General features: G+C 53.8%; 3 protein-coding genes across 10 annotated transcripts in view; 1 reads left to right on the plus strand and 2 right to left on the minus strand.

Moving 5' to 3' along the window:
• Window positions 1-932, plus strand: part of CNOT1 (CCR4-NOT transcription complex subunit 1) — a 110096-nt gene extending 109164 nt beyond the window's left edge. For all 6 annotated transcript variants that reach the window (XM_080827959.1, XM_080827963.1, XM_080827961.1 and 3 more), the window contains exons 48-49: window positions 288-422; window positions 580-932. In XM_080827959.1, coding sequence (XP_080684085.1) covers window positions 288-422; window positions 580-658 — 214 coding nt within the window. In that variant the 3' untranslated portion in view covers window positions 659-932. The remainder of the gene's footprint in view (window positions 1-287; window positions 423-579) is intronic.
• A 172-nt stretch (window positions 933-1104) lies between these two features.
• Window positions 1105-6133, minus strand: SETD6 (SET domain containing 6, protein lysine methyltransferase). The gene is made up of 9 exons (XM_080827967.1): window positions 6065-6133; window positions 5756-5869; window positions 5528-5672; window positions 5309-5450; window positions 4981-5175; window positions 4730-4850; window positions 3273-3453; window positions 2972-3114; window positions 1105-2824 (listed from the first exon to the last, which is right to left on the minus strand). Exons 1-9 carry the CDS (start codon window positions 6089-6091, stop codon window positions 2519-2521), a joined length of 1374 nt encoding a protein of 457 aa, XP_080684093.1. The 5' UTR covers window positions 6092-6133; the 3' UTR covers window positions 1105-2518.
• Window positions 6134-7629: 1496 nt separating this feature from the next.
• Window positions 7630-16417, minus strand: part of NDRG4 (NDRG family member 4) — a 40821-nt gene continuing 32033 nt past the window's right edge. For 2 of the 3 annotated variants that reach the window (XM_080829658.1, XM_080829656.1), the window contains exons 8-17: window positions 15142-15228; window positions 14986-15042; window positions 14505-14608; window positions 13600-13656; window positions 13464-13515; window positions 12472-12519; window positions 12246-12281; window positions 12077-12128; window positions 10620-10658; window positions 7636-9770 (exon numbers count right to left, since the gene is read on the minus strand). In XM_080829658.1, the coding sequence (XP_080685784.1) occupies window positions 9616-9770; window positions 10620-10658; window positions 12077-12128; window positions 12246-12281; window positions 12472-12519; window positions 13464-13515; window positions 13600-13656; window positions 14505-14608; window positions 14986-15042; window positions 15142-15228 (687 nt within the window). In that variant the 3' untranslated portion in view covers window positions 7636-9615. Of the gene's footprint in view, window positions 9771-10619; window positions 10659-12076; window positions 12129-12245; window positions 12282-12471; window positions 12520-13463; window positions 13516-13599; window positions 13657-14504; window positions 14609-14985; window positions 15043-15141; window positions 15229-16417 lie in introns of all 3 variants that reach the window. The other variant, XM_080829657.1, reaches the window with a different exon arrangement.

Consider the following 16417-nt stretch of genomic DNA (forward strand, 5'->3'; position numbering starts at 1 on the left):
GACTGTTATCTGATACTGTTATCTTTACCTTAACTCAGTCTTCTAGGCTCATTAATGGGAAGAGGGGCAGGGTACAAACCCAGGTTTTCTAATTCCAGAATCCACCTGCATTTAACCATTAACCATAACTATATATATAGACATTAATCCACTTGTCATTAGTAAAGCTACTAACTTTTGCATGTAGTTTCATAATCAAGGAGAAAAGTTAGGAAAAAAGGTAAAGGAGAAGTGGTCATAAATTTGTAGGTTTCTCTGTGCAGTAACTAACCTTTTTTCCCCTTCAGGGTTCTCTTGGAACGGTTGATTGTAAATAGGCCACATCCTTGGGGTCTTCTTATTACCTTCATTGAGCTGATTAAAAATCCAGCGTTTAAGTTCTGGAACCACGAGTTTGTACACTGTGCCCCAGAAATTGAAAAGTGAGTTCAAAGTCATTTTTTATCTAAGAATGAGAAACAGATGATGGCTCTAGCTGGGGCGGGTGATTAAGAAGGTTAAAATAGCCAAAGCTCATGTGACCCAAGATACTGCCAGGTCTGAAGTTTTTGTCACAAACTTGTAACTGTCTGTTTTTAGGTTATTCCAGTCGGTTGCACAGTGCTGCATGGGACAGAAGCAGGCTCAGCAAGTAATGGAAGGGACAGGTGCCAGTTAGATGGAACTGCATCTCTGCTGTAAATGTGTCACAGCCTGGAGGTCCCACTGCACCAGGTTTATAAACTGGCTGAAGAATCCTTTCAGCTCTTCCTGACTTTCCCAGCCCTTTGGTTTCCGGGTACCTGCCCCAATTACTGTTTGGGTCAGCTTCCTATGTGGGCACGTTCCAAAGTTTAAATGCTTTTTATTGACTCTTGGCCAAAATTTAGAAGATGCTGTGAATATCATTTTGAACTGTGTAAATATATGAAAGATAAAACCTTTGTCTGGAACTTCGTGGGTTTGTGCAAAATGTGTCCAAGGCTAGTAGGTAAACTTGGTACCTGCCTAGCTTGTAACTGAAGGCTGTTGATGCCATGCACTTGTCTGGGGATATAACATAGCTCCATGTCTCTGACATTCCTGGTGTCCCAAAGAATAGCAAAAAAAGCCAGTTTAAATATTGTGTAACTTATTTTTTTAATGTGGACAGGGGACCCTGAAAATCACAAAGTTGTTAAAAATGTGTATGTGCTACTATTTGGTATGCTTAGGGAACATGGGAAGAGCTCACAATTGAGATCCCATGGATTTTTGTTCTGCTTCTTCCCCAAATCTGAAGCTGACTGCTGGGAGAGCATCATTTTCTCATTTCCACTGGAGAACGTAACGCTTTAGGCCCCAAGATACAGTCAGCTCTTTTTAGAAAAGGGAAACCACATCACGCCTACAAGTGCCCCTAGCTCTCTCTTCATACTTGTAAATTGTGGGAAAGGGAACTAATAGCGTATGAATTGCCCTTCCTCCTTCCCAGTGAATAGCCATACAGGCTATATTGAACAACAAAAAAGTCAAAAGGACCAATACAGCCCCTTTTGTAAAGATTTTGAATGTTTTGTAAATGTATTGGTCCACGTGTTGTATTTTGTAGCCTTTCTAGTTCCTGGGCTCTAGCTCCCTTACTTGTATGTGTATGCATACTGTAGTCAAAACATTAAAGTCATGACATACGTGTGAGTCCACTGTGCCTTTCTCAGTAGCAGCAGCCAGTGCTGGTGGTGAGGAGGAAAGTGGACGGCCCAGTCTCACAGAGCCTGGGGCCATGAGGAAACATCACTTCTTGCTGAACGATAAGAGATCTTTCCCACTAACCTGGCATGTTTCAACAGTAGAAAATCACTGGAGCAGATTTCTGTGATGAAAGAATTACAAAAGATTTTTCATACCCTTTCTCCTCGTGGGATTTTGATATATTTAAAATTTATGCCACTTAAATACCTTACTTTTGATTGTCAAGTTTTATGGCCACAGAGGACAAAAAGGCTCAAGATTAAATAGAAATTTTAACAAGTAAGGTCTGAATGTCATTGGTGTCTTGTCTTAGGGTTTCTTCCCTCAAGGGTGAGCTGTGCCATCTATAGCAAACTTCAGATTGCTGAGGAAGTAAAACAGTTGCTGAGTGACAGCACCATATAGCTCATCAAACCCTCAAACAGGAAGCAGTCTTGGAGGGAAGAAGCTTGCTCAAAATAGACCCAGGTCTACTTGAAAGTCCATGTTATTAAATGCTAGACTACAACCAAGACCTTACTACTATCACATTTCTGCTAACTCTAGTTCAGACTGAGAACAAAGCAGTTAAACGATTTATTGATCTTAGTAACCATCAGCAGTTTCCAATTTTAAAGATTGTGTCCAATCTTCAAACAGTTCGCCTTACCTCAGAGTTAACCCTAACACACCACCTTTGCTACTTTTCCTTTTGGCACTTAATGAGAAGTGAAGCAGAAGTTCGAAATTTTCATTTTTTTCAAGCATCAGTGAATATTAGCTTAGAATAAAGTTCTTGTCGATGTTCCTTCAGGCAACACAAAACCTGCTAACTTGTCAGTTCCAACAACTGGTGTAAGATCATCTTCTGACCATAGCGAACCTGCAAGGCCTGCTGTTCCCTCCCGCTCAGTTTGGTATACACCTCCTTGTTACCTAGTAAATCTTGTTCAGATTTTAAGTCTGTGGCATAGTTTTGCAGGGTCAACAAAACACTGTCCCGAAGAAGCTGTCTCCATGATGCTTTGAGTTTCGGGATATTTGTGATTGTCAAGCTGTCCTCTTCCCTTTTATTATCTCCCCATTCATCCTGGTCTTTAAACTCTCTGAACTCCTCAGCAGACATGCACAGTACCTAGAAGCAATCATTGGGCCCTTTAATTGTGTATTTCTAAATTTAGAGAAGCCTATCTCGACAGGATTTAAGTGTGTTCTCCCTCCATTCCATGTTTCCTTTCTCGTCTAAGCTCTAAATATTTTTTGGCTATTCTCAGCCCTTTACCTTGAGTGTGGTGGTCAGTTCCTCTTCAGTGAGTATCTCCTCACGCCCAATCACAAAGGCTCCCTCTTCCCCAACCATCTCCAGTTTACATAAGAAATCCCAGCGTTCATACAGTAGGAGCCTTTCAGCTTCAGCTTTTGTTCCTGTAGATAGTAATAGTGTTAACGTCTCCATATACCCAGCATTTTCTTTCTTAATCTACCCAGTTTCCAAAAAAAAAAAAGCTGCTATTTAAGAGCACCTGGGGTGGGCACAGAGACCTATCCACTGGTGTCCAAGATTGGATCAACCAGACACTCACCCTGTAATGCTGCTTCACGAACTGTCACCATCTGAATGTCAGCTGTGTCATCCGTGTTGTCAGGATATGGTTCAACAAAACCATACATATGAATCAGTTGCCAATTAGCCATTTGCCCGTAAGTGTTGAAAATTTCATGGCCTTTAGGAATGGGCTGAGTGGCCACCATCCGAAGACAATTCTGGGGTGGAAGGGAGAAGCTGGGACTAGGCCCTTCCCTGGCCAGCCCCATGAAGATTAATTCCCTCTTCGGAAGATCTTCCCAGTGGGTACAGTTCAGCACTGGAATTGATGATACACCTACCCACATTTTACTTTTAGTTCCTATTAAAGTCCTGTATAGGCATACCTCAGATTGTATAGGATCGGTTCCACACCACCACAAAAAAGCAAATACTGTTTTAAGAAAAAAATGAGTCAACTGAACTTTTTCGTGTCCCAGTGCATATAAAATGTATTTCAGAAAACAGCTTTTTTGCTAAACAGTGCTAACCACCACCTGAGCTTTCTGGGAGTTGTAATTACTGATCAGATCACCAAAACAAATACAGTAATAATGGAAACGTTTGAAATACTACAGTTCTTGCAATTTTAATTCTTCCCAAAATAGGACACACAGTCATGAAGCAAGTGGCATTAGAAAAATGACACTGGGGGTACCTGGGTGGTTCAGCTGTTAAGATTCTACCTTCGGTTCAGGTCATGATCCCAGGGTCCTGGGATCAAGCCCTGCATCAGGCTCCCTGTTTAGCAGGAAGCTTGCTGCTCCCAAAGAGGGGGGAAAAATGGCACCGATAGACTTGCTCAACACAGGGTTGCCACAAACCTTCAATTTGTAAAAAGCACAGTATCTGAGGTGAAACACGCCTATACAGTAGAATCAAAGAGGTGAGACTTAGAAAAGGTCAAGTTCAGCCTCATTGCTTTATTAGGTGAATCTCTGCTCAGTCATCTGCAGTACTTAAAAAGCTGCTTGTTTTTAAAAAGGAACAATTAAACCCCAAGTGAAAATGGCAGATGGAGGCCAGGATTAAAAAGTAGCCATTCCCTAATTCCACCAACTTGATCTTTTCTTACAACTTCCCTCTTAGTAAATGGAATTGATAAAACCCTGGTATTATCTTAGACCTGATGTATGACCATCCCCTTCCCCTCCCTGCTTCTCCCCACAAAGTACTGACAGTATAGCTAACCTCTGACACCAAAGAAATGATGGCAGTAGCTTAGAAAAGTAACCACTACTTTCTTTGCAGGTATTGAGGTTTTGTGTTCCAACTGTTTGGAATATGTAAACAACCTACATCACAAGAAAAACTAACTTCACCTCTGTTTTTACCACGAGGAGAACGGAGCCCACTTAGCCTAACTCTCAGACCAGCATAAATGACAAGCACTGGTTTGAATCAAATGCCTGATCATCAGTGCACATAAGAACAGTAACAGAGGGATGCACTCACTGGAGAGTATTCTAGATTGGCATTATGATTGGCTAAGTGGTTTAGTATGTCTGCAGCAGGCACCATCAAAGGGGAGTTTGGCTCCTTTTCATCCTCCTCTTCCTCCAGTGGTTCCTGAAAGCTGCCACAGAGAGAACTCTGCTAAAGCCCAGTGTAGTGTGAGAGACTGGGGTGTGGTTCACTGTTCTTTCCCCTCTTATCCCTCAACGAGTTCTAAAGGAAAAAAGTCCTTCAAGGTTCTGCTCACTGACCTGTAGGCCATCACAAGAGCCACGAGCTGGCGGTAGAGTTCCAGGGAGCGAACCCTGGGGCTGAAAAGATCCGGGTGGGTTTCCATGAAGGGCAACACGATGGAATAGTACTCGCTGCGGATGTTGGCCAAGTCCTTCTCCACCGCCTCCGGTACACCTGTGCCCTGCAGCAGTCGCCTGCGCTCCTCCTCAGGCCTGCAGTGACACCCCACCCGAGTTCCCTTCACACACCCCACCGGGACTAGTGCCTGGGGACCCGGTCCCCGGCCAGGGCGGTTCGAGCCAGGCGCAGGTGCTGGTGCTCCCCACCCCCTACTAAGGCGCTCACCAGAACATGGGGTGCTCCAATCGGCCCAGCTCCGGCCAGAGCGCAAAGTAGGGGCTCCAGGGCGAGGCCGGGGCCTGCAGCTCGTGCAGCAGCGCCAGCAGCAGCGGCACCCAGCCCGACTGGCTCTGCAGCGCGCCTCGCTCTGAGGGAGACACGGAGGTGAAAACCCGCGCCGCTGCGTGGCCCGCCTCTCCGTCCCATCCCCGCCGGCGCACCCACCTCGCTCCAGCAGGCCGCCAATGGAGCAGGTGTGCTGCGAAAGGAGGGCGGCCCGCGGCACGGCGAACAGCAGCTCCCCGGGCTGCACGCTCTCCCGGGCCACCATGCCGTAACCGGCCACCGTTCCCTGCCGGCTCACCGCCACCTGAACGGGGCAGCCGCAGGTCAGAGAAGGCCTGCGCCCCCGCCCCCGGCGCTCCCGCCAGCCCAACCCCCCCGTCTCTTCACCTTGGGACTCAACTCCAGCCCCACCTGCCGGCACCAGCTCAGGAAACCGGCCACCGGGTCCGGGTCCGGGTCTGGGTCAGCGTCCGCGTCGCTGCCGCCCACAGGCCCCGCCACCTGGAACGAACTAGCGCCGTGGAGAGGGCCCGCCCCGGAAAACGCGCGGGACGCGGGAGCAGACGGAGGCACGAGAGGAGGGAGGGTTCTCGGTGGGGGGAGGGGACGCGGAGGGCAGCCAGGGACCCCCGCAAGCGAGCGGAGCAGGGGAGCCGTGGAAAAGGGAGCGCCCAGCTCCCGTCTCCTGCGACTTACCCGCCGGCGCTTCGCCTCAGTCGCCATTGCTGAGGCCGCGCGCGTCAGGAACTCTGCGTCGGCGTTTCCGGCGTCTCCGGCGTCCCACAAAAGGCCTTTTGGGGGGCGGGGCCTATGTCCCCGCCCCCGACACCACGTGACGTTCTCCCGTGCCTCCGACGAGTCGGGAGCTACCCCTGGTCAAATCGCACCTCGGGGGAAAGTCCTTCTGAAGCCCGGGAGTTCGCAGCTGGGTTTAGGAAACGGGCGGTCGGACGTCTCCCTGTATCGCCTCGAGCCTGGTTCCGAGCCAGGCCCAACTCTCTCCCCTTTGTTTCCAAGAGCTGAGACATTTCGGAGAACAAAATTCAGTTTCTGGATACCAGCCGCAAAGGCCTCCCGGGTGACCGGCTGTGAGCGCACCCAGGTGGGCGGCCGGCCTGCCTTCCTCATCGCGACTGGTCGTTAGCCTGGATAATCGAAGATGTTCTTTGCGCAGAGCTGGTGTGCGCGCGCCTGCGTACCCGGGCGCCGTGGGGGAGGTTGTGTGCGCTTGCGAGGGGCATGGGAAGGGTTCTCAGAACGGGAATAAACAACCTCTGCACGCACTCGCTGGTGTATTCCTCTGTTTTCCATCATACGCATATGGTGGGCTTTTTTTTAAATTTACGTGCTTTATTGACACGTAGCAGGAACGCTATGTTTGAGTTAATGAGTCAGAAGTGGTGGTTAAACATAGGAAAGTAGCATGCTGTTAAGTTTAGAAAATGAAGCAGGGTTTTGGAGTCCTGCAATGCTAAAGCCAGCTCCTAGCTTGGCTGCTGCTTAGGGCAAATCCCTTATCCTGAGGCTCCGTTTCTTCACCTGTGAAACTATATATCCAGTGGAATTAATTTAAGGATTGGAGGGACACCTGGGTGGCTCAGTTAAGCATCTGTCTTCAGCTGGAGGTCGGGTTCTCAGGGTCCTGGGATCGCCCAGGCCCCCTCACCCCGTCCTGCTTCTCCCTCTGCGTCCCCCCTTCCCTGCTCATGGTCTCTCTCAAGAATTAGTTAAGATAGGGGCGCCTGGGTGGCTCAGTGGGTTAAAGCCTCTGCCTTCAGCTCAGGTCATGATCTCAGGGTCAGCTCAGGTCATGATCTCAGGGTCCTGGGATCGAGCCCCGCATCGGGCTCTCTGCTCAGCGGGGAGCCTGCTTCCCTTCCTCTCTCTCTGCTTGTCTCTCTGCCTCCTTGTGATCTCTGTCAAATAAATAAATAAATAAATAAATAATCTTAAAAAAAAAAAAAAAAGATTTAGTAAGATAATGTGAGGAGACCTGGAAATAACCTGGAATGAACCTGGCTGGTTCATTTGGTAGAGTAGGTGACTCTTGATCACCCGGTGGTCCTGAGTTCAAGCCCCAAGGTGGGGGTAGAGTTTTAGGAAAAAAAACAAACAAACCGGAAATAGAAACATGGATGGAAACTCCTGCATTTTCACTCCCACCTAAACCCAAGAAGCACCAACCTCAAGGCTGCCTTTTCAAAAGCTTCCTGTGATGGGCCTGGCATCACCATACTCGAATTCTTCTTCATTTCTTTATTAGTTTGCCAGCACAGTTAACTTTCTACTTTGACAAGGGTTTTATTTTTTTACATTTTGTCATCTCAAAGTTTCATGACATTAGCCACTGGAATACACAAAATTAGGTTCTTCACTTTATACAGAGAGGAAAATAACTCCATTAAAAGTTCACTTTGACCAAAGAGACAACCTCCGATGGAAAACCACACGCAGGAAGACCCAATATACATATATATATATATAATGTATAGATATTTATAGATATCTCATCTGAAAGAACACAGGAAAAAAAAAATCCAAGGTCTGCAGCGCTATCTACAGTAAGAGAGATTAATTCTACCAGCTTTTCAAACAGTCACATTTGATATTCAAAGGAAGCACGTGAGTGAATAGAACTGGGGACAGACTAACACTCCATCAGGCTCTAGAGCAGTCTAGTAATGGCTTAAGATTCTAGAAGGGGGTGATATGTGCCAAGGAAAGGTGGATGCAGGTGTCCGCTCAGCCTCAGCACCCCACACGCAACTGTCCCCTCCATAGCCCTGCAGTTCGCATGTCTCTCTCCCCTCTTGTTTCAGGTTGTGTGGCAACTGATTTAGGCTCCAAGACCAGTGGCTCTGGTTTCTGGGCCAGGAGATTCTCCCTGATAGTGTGGGTGGGTGGGATGTGTATGGCACAGTCCTGGGCTTCAGGTGAAAGGAGGAGACCAGTGTGTGTGGAGAGCTTTTCCCCTCTGCCTGGCCCTGTTCACTTCAGGAACCTTCACTTCCCACCCCAGGACCCAGTAAGCCCCAGCCCAAGCCACTACAGACGTTCTGAGATGGCAGTGGGGGCCTGCAGAAGTCTCGCTACCTTAGACCATTTCTCTCCAAATAAACTCTCTTCTTTCTTAGTGATGCCCACAGAAAATACTGGCATAGCTTGACCAGGACCAGAGATAATACCATGTTTCTGGTGGTTTTGGACACACTGCTGCTGACTGAGTTGTCCTCCACGGAACCTGTGGGCAAAAATCTTGTCCTCCATGGAACTGGGACTCTCAGCCACCACTGCCTCCAGCCACATACTGGCTCCCGAAGGCAAACACCATGAAGTTCTTGGGTGCATCCAACCTTCATGGGCTATCCCAGCATTTAAGCTCAGTCCCCAAATCAGGTCCCAATGCAGACAGAGGATCAGGCAACTTTCTACCTCTGGGCCTTGGCTCAGACATGGGCCAAGGCCAGGAGGTGGTGGAGTGTTTGGGCTAAGACAGTCTATGGGGTTCCTGCCTTTTAGGTCCTCTGTGTTCTGTCTTCCTTGGGCAGAGAAACCCTGTTTGGACCCTGCCTGCCTGGCCCTACATCACCAGGCCAGCCCAGAGAGCACCAGGAAAACTGCTGCCTGGTAGGAGCGCCCCCTTGTGGCTACGGTTCAGATGATTGTCACAAGTGCAAAAAGACAGAAACAGATGTGCTTGGTGGAGGAGATGGGGAGAAAGGGGCCTGCAGAGCTCCAGGATTCCTGCCTCCCAGTGCCCCCCAGTGCCTCCTCCTGGTTGTCCCCTCAGTACCTGAGCTGGACCCTGTGGCTCCTGCTGTCCCAGCACACCACCTCAAAACCGTCTCCAACTGCCTGCCCGAGGGGGCCATCCCGTGCTTTCTTCAGTCTAGGATATTATCCTGGATCCTGCCCAGAGAAGCACTCGAACTCTCTCCTTAGCAAATCCCCTTCCTCCCTGTACCCCGCCCTGACTGTGGGGAGTTGGAAGAGGGGTCTAAGTCAGCCAAGTTGACAAGGTGAGTGAGCTGGGGGTGGGAAGGAGTGAGTCTCTCAAAACCATCTGGAGACTGTTCTGCAGTATCTAGGATGGATCCCCTCATCTTTTTAACAAAAGAGAAGTAAACCCATTTCCTCCCCTTGGCCTTCACAAAAATAAACTAAAAGGAAAACGAGCCGGCGCGAGGATGGCAGTGGGACGTTGAGGCGGGCGGGGGCAGGTGGGTGTCTCTGCCGGGCCAAGGGCTTCAACAGGACACCTCCATGGTGTGATTGACCTGGCCCAGCCCCTCACTGCTCTCCGAGTGGGTGCAGGCCTGCGGGCGGCTGCCATCCACCGAGCTGGCACTGGTGAGAGATGCCGTACGAGAGCGGGCAAGGCGGGTCATGCTGGCCGAGGGCACTGTGGACAGAGACGAGAGAGGGCATGAGGGCGGGCAGGCAGGGCTAGGGGCCGGGGGGTGGGACAAGGATTGACGCAAGCGAAGCGGCCAGCCAGATCCGTTCTTCCAACGGCGCGGGGGCCCATCTCAAGCCGCGGCTCTGGCATCTACCCTGTCAAGCCGGGGGCATGCAGCACCAGCACCAGTGACTGAGCCCAAGAGGCGGGGGACCGGGGGCCCCCGCAGAGGCCAGCAGGACCCATCTCATGACAGCTGGCCAGAGCTACGGCTAGAGCAAGGTGGTTGGACTGGGGCCCCCTGAGCTGGTGCAGGGATGGACATATTTCCCACGATGCCTCCCTCAAGAGGATGACGGGACAGGGGAGCACGACTACTTCTGTCAAGGAGGACAAGGTGCAGAGGCCACAGACTGCCTTAAATCCAGTTTCTGTCTGTACTCAGAGTTGCACAAACAAGACTCTCAGGGTGAATTCCACCTTCCTGAATGCAACTGGCGATCCATCCAGCTCGGGCATGGCCGGACACCCCCGCTCCCAGGGCCAAGCCTGGGCTTCCGCTCTGTGAGGCTCTGGTTCCAACAGCCTGAGCTCTGAAAGCCACGCGGCCCATGGCACCCCATAAGCCAGACTGCTCTAAACCCCAGCCACTCTAGAGCCTGAACAGGGGACACAGTCCACTGGAGTCCAGGATCTGTGACAAAGCAGGACTCTTTCGGACTTTGGAGGCAAGCAGGACACAAGAAAGTTCCCAAGCCCAGCAAGATGAGGCCCGGCTGCAGCACCGCACAGAGGAAGGAGCAGGGGGGTTGTGGGGCAGGGGTCCATGCATGGGAGGGGGCACGGGGCTACCTGCTCCTCCACTCAGCCTTCGGTCCTTCAAGTATGCAACTAAGAGAGAAGACAGAGCCAGAGGGCGGGGTGGGAGGGGTGGGGGAGACACAGAACTCGGGTGAAGAGCGTGGCCCAACAAGGCCAGGGAGAGGAGACAACAGGACAGGCACAGAGCGGGCCGGGCCGGGCCACAGCCTCAGGAAGCCCATTCCCACCCGCCCACTGCAGTAGCCCCTGAGGGAGCCCGGACACCACGCTGGGGACACTCCTCTTGCCCCCGCTTCTCTAGTCTGGGCTGCGGCACCGAGGGCCTCATGGTGAGAGGAGCTTTGGGGCCCATATCCCTAGCAGCAGCACCCTCCCCCTTCTTCTGGGCCTCAGTTTCCCCAGGTCCAGATTGGGGGAGGCCTGCACCACCTCCTAAATCCTGCCCGGCTCTTGGGCTGCCCGACGGCGTTTCTCACGGGGCCCTGAGAACAGGTCCCAGCCTACCAGGCGGGGTCCGTCCACCAACCCACAGACGTTCGGTGGGAGCTCCTGGAGCTCAGGCCCAGCCTCAGAGCTCCCGCTGTGTCCCTCTGTCGGCTCGGGCCTCTCTTTGCCCTATTTCTCCCCAGAGAGGCTGCCAGGCCCACTCCTGGCTGGGCCCCCAGCCTTCCCTCACAGTCTTCCCTCCCTGTCTTTCCACGGAGGCACAAGCTCCAGAGGCTGAAGACTGGGGGGAGACACAAATTCAGGGAGAGGAGTTCCAGCAGGAGAGCCAGGTATACGGGGGGAAGGGGAGGAATCAAGGAGATGAGAAGGTGTGTGTGTGCACGTGTGTGTGTGTGTGTGTGAGCGTGCACGCGTGCGTGGGCTGGAGACACTCCTGAGCAGCCTGGGCATCTCATCTCTGCTAAGGGGCAGTCGGCAGAGGGGAGGAGGGTGGCCGTTGCCACCCCACAGCCCCTATTACCTTGGGGTCTTCACCTGTGCCGCCCCCAGGTTTAGCTCTCCCACATGTTTTCCTCAGGCCCCAGACCCCCAAGCCCCCTCTGACGCCCCCGACACCATGGGCCACCCTGTGGCAAAAGCCCTTCTCAGGTGCTGTGGGTCTGGCGGGGGAGCGGGTGGTGTGCAGGACTCAGCTTTACATGGGCTTCGTGGGCAGGACCCAGCCCCGGGCTCGGGCCCCCCAGGCCTGAAGAAGAGCCTACCGCCCCACATCGCCATGAGAACAGTGTCCCAAAGCCTCCCGGAGGGCACAGGAGAGCCCGACACAGCCTGGGATCACCTCCTCACAACTCAGGTGGAGACTCCCCGGGGTCCCCAGTCATGGGGAACGTGTGGGGAGATGCGCGGCCTCCGGGCCCCGCGAACACAGAAGTCACACGGCAGCAGGCTGCTCACTATCACCCCACACGGTGTGCCAGCCCCCCTCTGCCATCTGCCCCCCCTCCACACCTCTAGGGTGGGGTCGGGGGAGGTTTACTTACTGTAGCCCATGCCTTGCAGGAAGTATTTGAAGGCCTCAGTCAGCTTCCCTGGCTGTGGGACAGAGAGAAAGTCACATGCTTTGACTGGCTGCCTGAGACCCGGGGGGTGGGGGTGGGGGGGGGCTCCCGCACCCGGGCTAGATAAGGGAAGGAGGGTCAGGGTTCTCACCTGTGTGACCTGGGGGAGTCCCCCGGAATCTGCCATCTGCAGGGAAGAGAGGGGGGTGAGCTGAGCAGGGGTCACCCCACACTTTGCCCGGGCCCTGTGCACCTAAATAGGCTGCCCTGAGCGGACACACTGTCCGCTCCCACCTCGGATGGGACCCCAGGCACGCCCCTCCGAGGGTGGGCCCTTGGCTGGGGAGCTGGCCTCCAGCGGGGGAGGAAGGCCTCACCTTCAGGAAAGTCGTGGTGGTCGGATCCAGCTTGGAGTTGCACTCCACCTAAGGACAAGGTCAGCAGAGTAAGGCAGCCCCGGCCCTGGGGAGTCCCCCACCCCAGTGGCTAAGGCAGGTTCTGGTCCCAGAGATGGAAAGCTCTACTGGTGAGTGAGGGCATGCAGGCTGCCTTCAGAAAGTCCAAGCCCCTGCCGATCAGGAAGCGGTCCCCCACCCCCACGCCGAGGGACCCGACACCCTTGGACTCCACTCACAACTGCTGGCGGGGCAGGAATGGGGCAGGGGCTGGGCCACGTCTTTACAGGAAGCTGGGGCCACCTCGATGGGCGTGGCTGGGAGAGCTCCAGGGCCCACAGGGGTCAGGCGGTGAGATGAGGGAGGGTCAAGGATCGTTAAGAGATGGGGTGAGGGCGGAGGGGGGTGCTCTGCCTGGGTCCAGACAGTCTGAACCCTATTCCTACACCCTATTCCACCCAGAGGCACAGGGAAGGTGTCCTTGTTTCGGACACACTGGGGGTAGCTTCAGGTACTCCTGGACCCTAAGGGCTCTGTGCTAACGGGGACATGAAGCCCTGGGCTGCCTGCTTCCAGAATTTCAGTGGGAAAGGTGACGATCCCCAAAGGCAATAGGAGCCATGGCTAGACCCAGGATGCACGTGCTCAGGGATTACTGCAGCATGAATGAACCAAGCTGCAGAGAAGAGAGCTCAGTCTCTGGGCCTGAGGTCAGCAGAGACTGGGATGGGGCTACACTGCTGGGAGGGACAGTGGGAAGGGGTGACTGGCAGGTGGTCTGGCCCCAGCTCCCTCCATCTACATGCCTCCCTCACCTGAAGGGTGGGCCTGCCTGGTGGAGATGCATGGCAAGATGGTGGGGAGGTGGGCTAAGAAGTCAACATCCAAGTCCTGGTCCCGCTGGCCAGAGGCCAATGATGCCCTTACTCCAGGCTCCCACCCCCACCCCAGCCAGCGCGCAGTCCCTCACTCACCACCCCATCCTCAGCGGGTGCGTTGTCCCCCACCACCAGCATCACTGGGCAGCTGCAGACACAGAGGAAAAGGGCTGTCTGGCCTGGGCCGGGGGAGGAGGGGGCAGGGGCAGCCTGGGGCGTGCAGGGCACTCACCGGAGCGTCTTGGCATTGGGCACTGTTCCGGGCCGGTTAATGTCCAGGTCTCTGCGGCTGCAGAGAGAGAGGCAGAGTAGAGGCAGGCAGCTCAGGATGGGATGCCAGGGGTCGTGCGCACCGGGCCCCACCCCAGCGTCCCACAATGGCAATAGGGCCCGATGTCCACGTCTGGGCCCAGAATTGGGGCTTATGGTTATTGAATTGTCTCAGCTATGGAAAAGGCCTCCCAGATCCCAGCTGACAGATAGGGAGACAGGGGCATGGCCTGCCCAAATAGGGGGTCTTCAGGCATCCCCTCATATGGGACTTCTCGGACCCCTCAATTCAAACCAGGTGGGCCCTCAATTTGGCTGTCACTCCCCCTCCAAGCATGGCCCTGACATGTACCACCGCCCATGCATGCTGATCCAAGGTCAGAGAGGCAGGCAGGGCCTGGTCCTCTCGCTCTCCAGTGTATCCCCAGCACCATGCACACAGCAGGAGGTTAATAAATGTTAGTAGGAGGAAGGAAGGAGGGAAGGCCGGTGGGCTCCAAGGAGCACAGCCTGAAAACCGTGGGCTTCATCCAGCCTCCTCCCTACCTATAGATGTCAGCCCGGAGGTTCAGGCCATGGGGGTCAGGGATGTTGCCGGCATCCCTCACCACCCCTGGCGGGACCGCAGTGCCCCACGGGAGAAGGTGTGGAAGAGCCCAAGCACCTGAGTCCATCCACAGACCTGCTCCCCGTCTGCCCTTCAAGGGGCGTGACCCTGAGACAGCAGTGACTCTTCTCAGAGCTGCACCCAGCTGCCCACCTGCAGACCGGGGAGCGCACGTGTCTGGCCTGCCGCCTTCCCCGAGCCCCGGCAGAGCGAGCACTCAGTGCCTGGGGCCACAGAACTGAGCCCCGCACTGCCCGCACCTGTTGTACATGTTCCAGAAGAGCTGCAGGTTGGCCTGGTTCACCACGTTTCCGATCTGCTGCCGGTAGCTCTGCACCAGCTCTGTGTTGTTCACCAGCTCCTCCTGGGCCCGGGGGACAGATGGGGGAGGTGCGTGGAAGGGAGCGGACAGACGGACAGATGGGGATGGGGTCTCAGAGGGGGCTCGCAGGTAGCACAGTCTGCAGCCCTCTTCCCATGGGGGGGATGGGGGCGGTGCCTCGTGGAGTGAGGGGAGGGCTCCATCCGGCAGTCAGAGGAGCCCCCCCCATCTGTCTCAGCCAAGCGGAGACAGGTCAGATGCCCCAGAACGCCCACCCAGACCGCCTCCTCTTGCCTGGCTGTGAGGGGGTACAAGCCCTGGGCACCCCGGAGAGTGGGTGGAACCAGGCCCTCTAGAGGCTCCCAAGACCCCTAGGTCAGCCCCCCAGCGCGGCTCCCACGGGGGCCCCACCCCCTTACCTGGCTGAAGAGGTGGGATAGCACCGTGTCGGGTAAAGTGCTGGTGAGGCCAGAGAGCTGGTGGAGGAGGGAGGCCCCGTGAGTGCTGCCTCTCCCCCGCACCACCCGCAGGGCACCGTCAGCACCAGCACCCCTGTCTACCAGGACCACGCTCACCTTGGTGGCCGCCCAGTCGATCCAGCCTTTGCCGTTGGGGTCAATGTTCATCAGCACCAGCCCCTCCACCAGGTCGGGGAAGATGAGCTGCGGTGAGAGGGAGACAGGGCTTGGGAGGCGGGAGGGTGTGGAGGGAGCCTGTCTTCCCGCTCCGGCTCTAAAGTGCCTGCCCTGCCTATGTCGCAGGTGGCTGGGGGTGGTCCGAGGAGAAGAGGACGCCACAGATGACTCAGGGGCCCAGAGGGACCCCTGCCTGGGTTCCCCTGCCCTCGGCCCCTGCTCGTCCTCCTCCCTGCCCTCTTCCCCTCCCTTAACCTTTCACAATTCTTTGACTGATTTGGAATCTATGTCTGTAGGTTGTTTTCCACGCCTTTTAGTAAGTCTTTGACTATGTTACTGATGTAAAACTGAGTAAACATCTTCAACGAAGTATTTTGTTTCTTTACTTTCACAGAGAAAAAAAGCCCTAGTGAAGAAGAAAACCGACCTTTCCAAAGCCTGTGTTGTGTTCAAATGTAAAAGAGACTCAAATGATTTCTTCAGCGGAAAGCAGTGATATACATACAATTCTGCTATCCTGTCAGTGTTCCTGCGGGGACAGGGAACGGTCGGCAGCTAACAAGCGGTAAGTGCCGAAATCCACACTGGAGTTCAAAATGCATGGCCTTTTCTTTTGGAAAAAGAAATATTTAAAAAGAAAAAGAATTTTTTGAATCCTGAAAATTAAGTTTTTGTTTTCAGATATGAAAAGCCTATGGGCTCTTACTCGACGTGCTGTTTCTGAAATGCAACTTCCTTTAAACCTTCCAAACTGGGGCGCCTGGGTGGCTCATTCGGTTAAACGTCTGCCTTCAGCTCATTTCATGATCCTGGGGTTGGGATCAAGCCCCGCATGGGGTTCCCTGCTCAGCCGGGAGTCTGCTTCTCCCCCTGCCTGCTGCTCCCCCTGCTTGTGCGCTTGCATCTCCGACAAATAAATAAAATCTTTAATATCAGAATGGTAACTAGAATGTGACATTTTGAAAAAAAAAAATTCTTCCAAACTTAACATAAGTATAATTTTTGGTTAAGAAATGACTCCCATTTATGGGGCACCTGGGTGGCTCAGTGGGTTAAGCTGCTGCCTTCAGCTCAGGTCATGATCCCAGGGTCCTGGGATCGAGCCCCGCATCGGGCTCTCTGCTCAGTGGGGAGCCTGCTTCCCCCTCTCTCTCTGCCTGCCTCTCTGCCTACGTGTGATCTCTGCCAAATACATAAATAAAATCTTTGAAAAAAA

The sequence above is a fragment of the Martes martes genome (genome assembly GCF_963455335.1).
Source record: "Martes martes genome assembly, chromosome: 17".
In the NCBI taxonomy this organism is placed as follows: Eukaryota; Metazoa; Chordata; class Mammalia; order Carnivora; family Mustelidae; genus Martes; species Martes martes.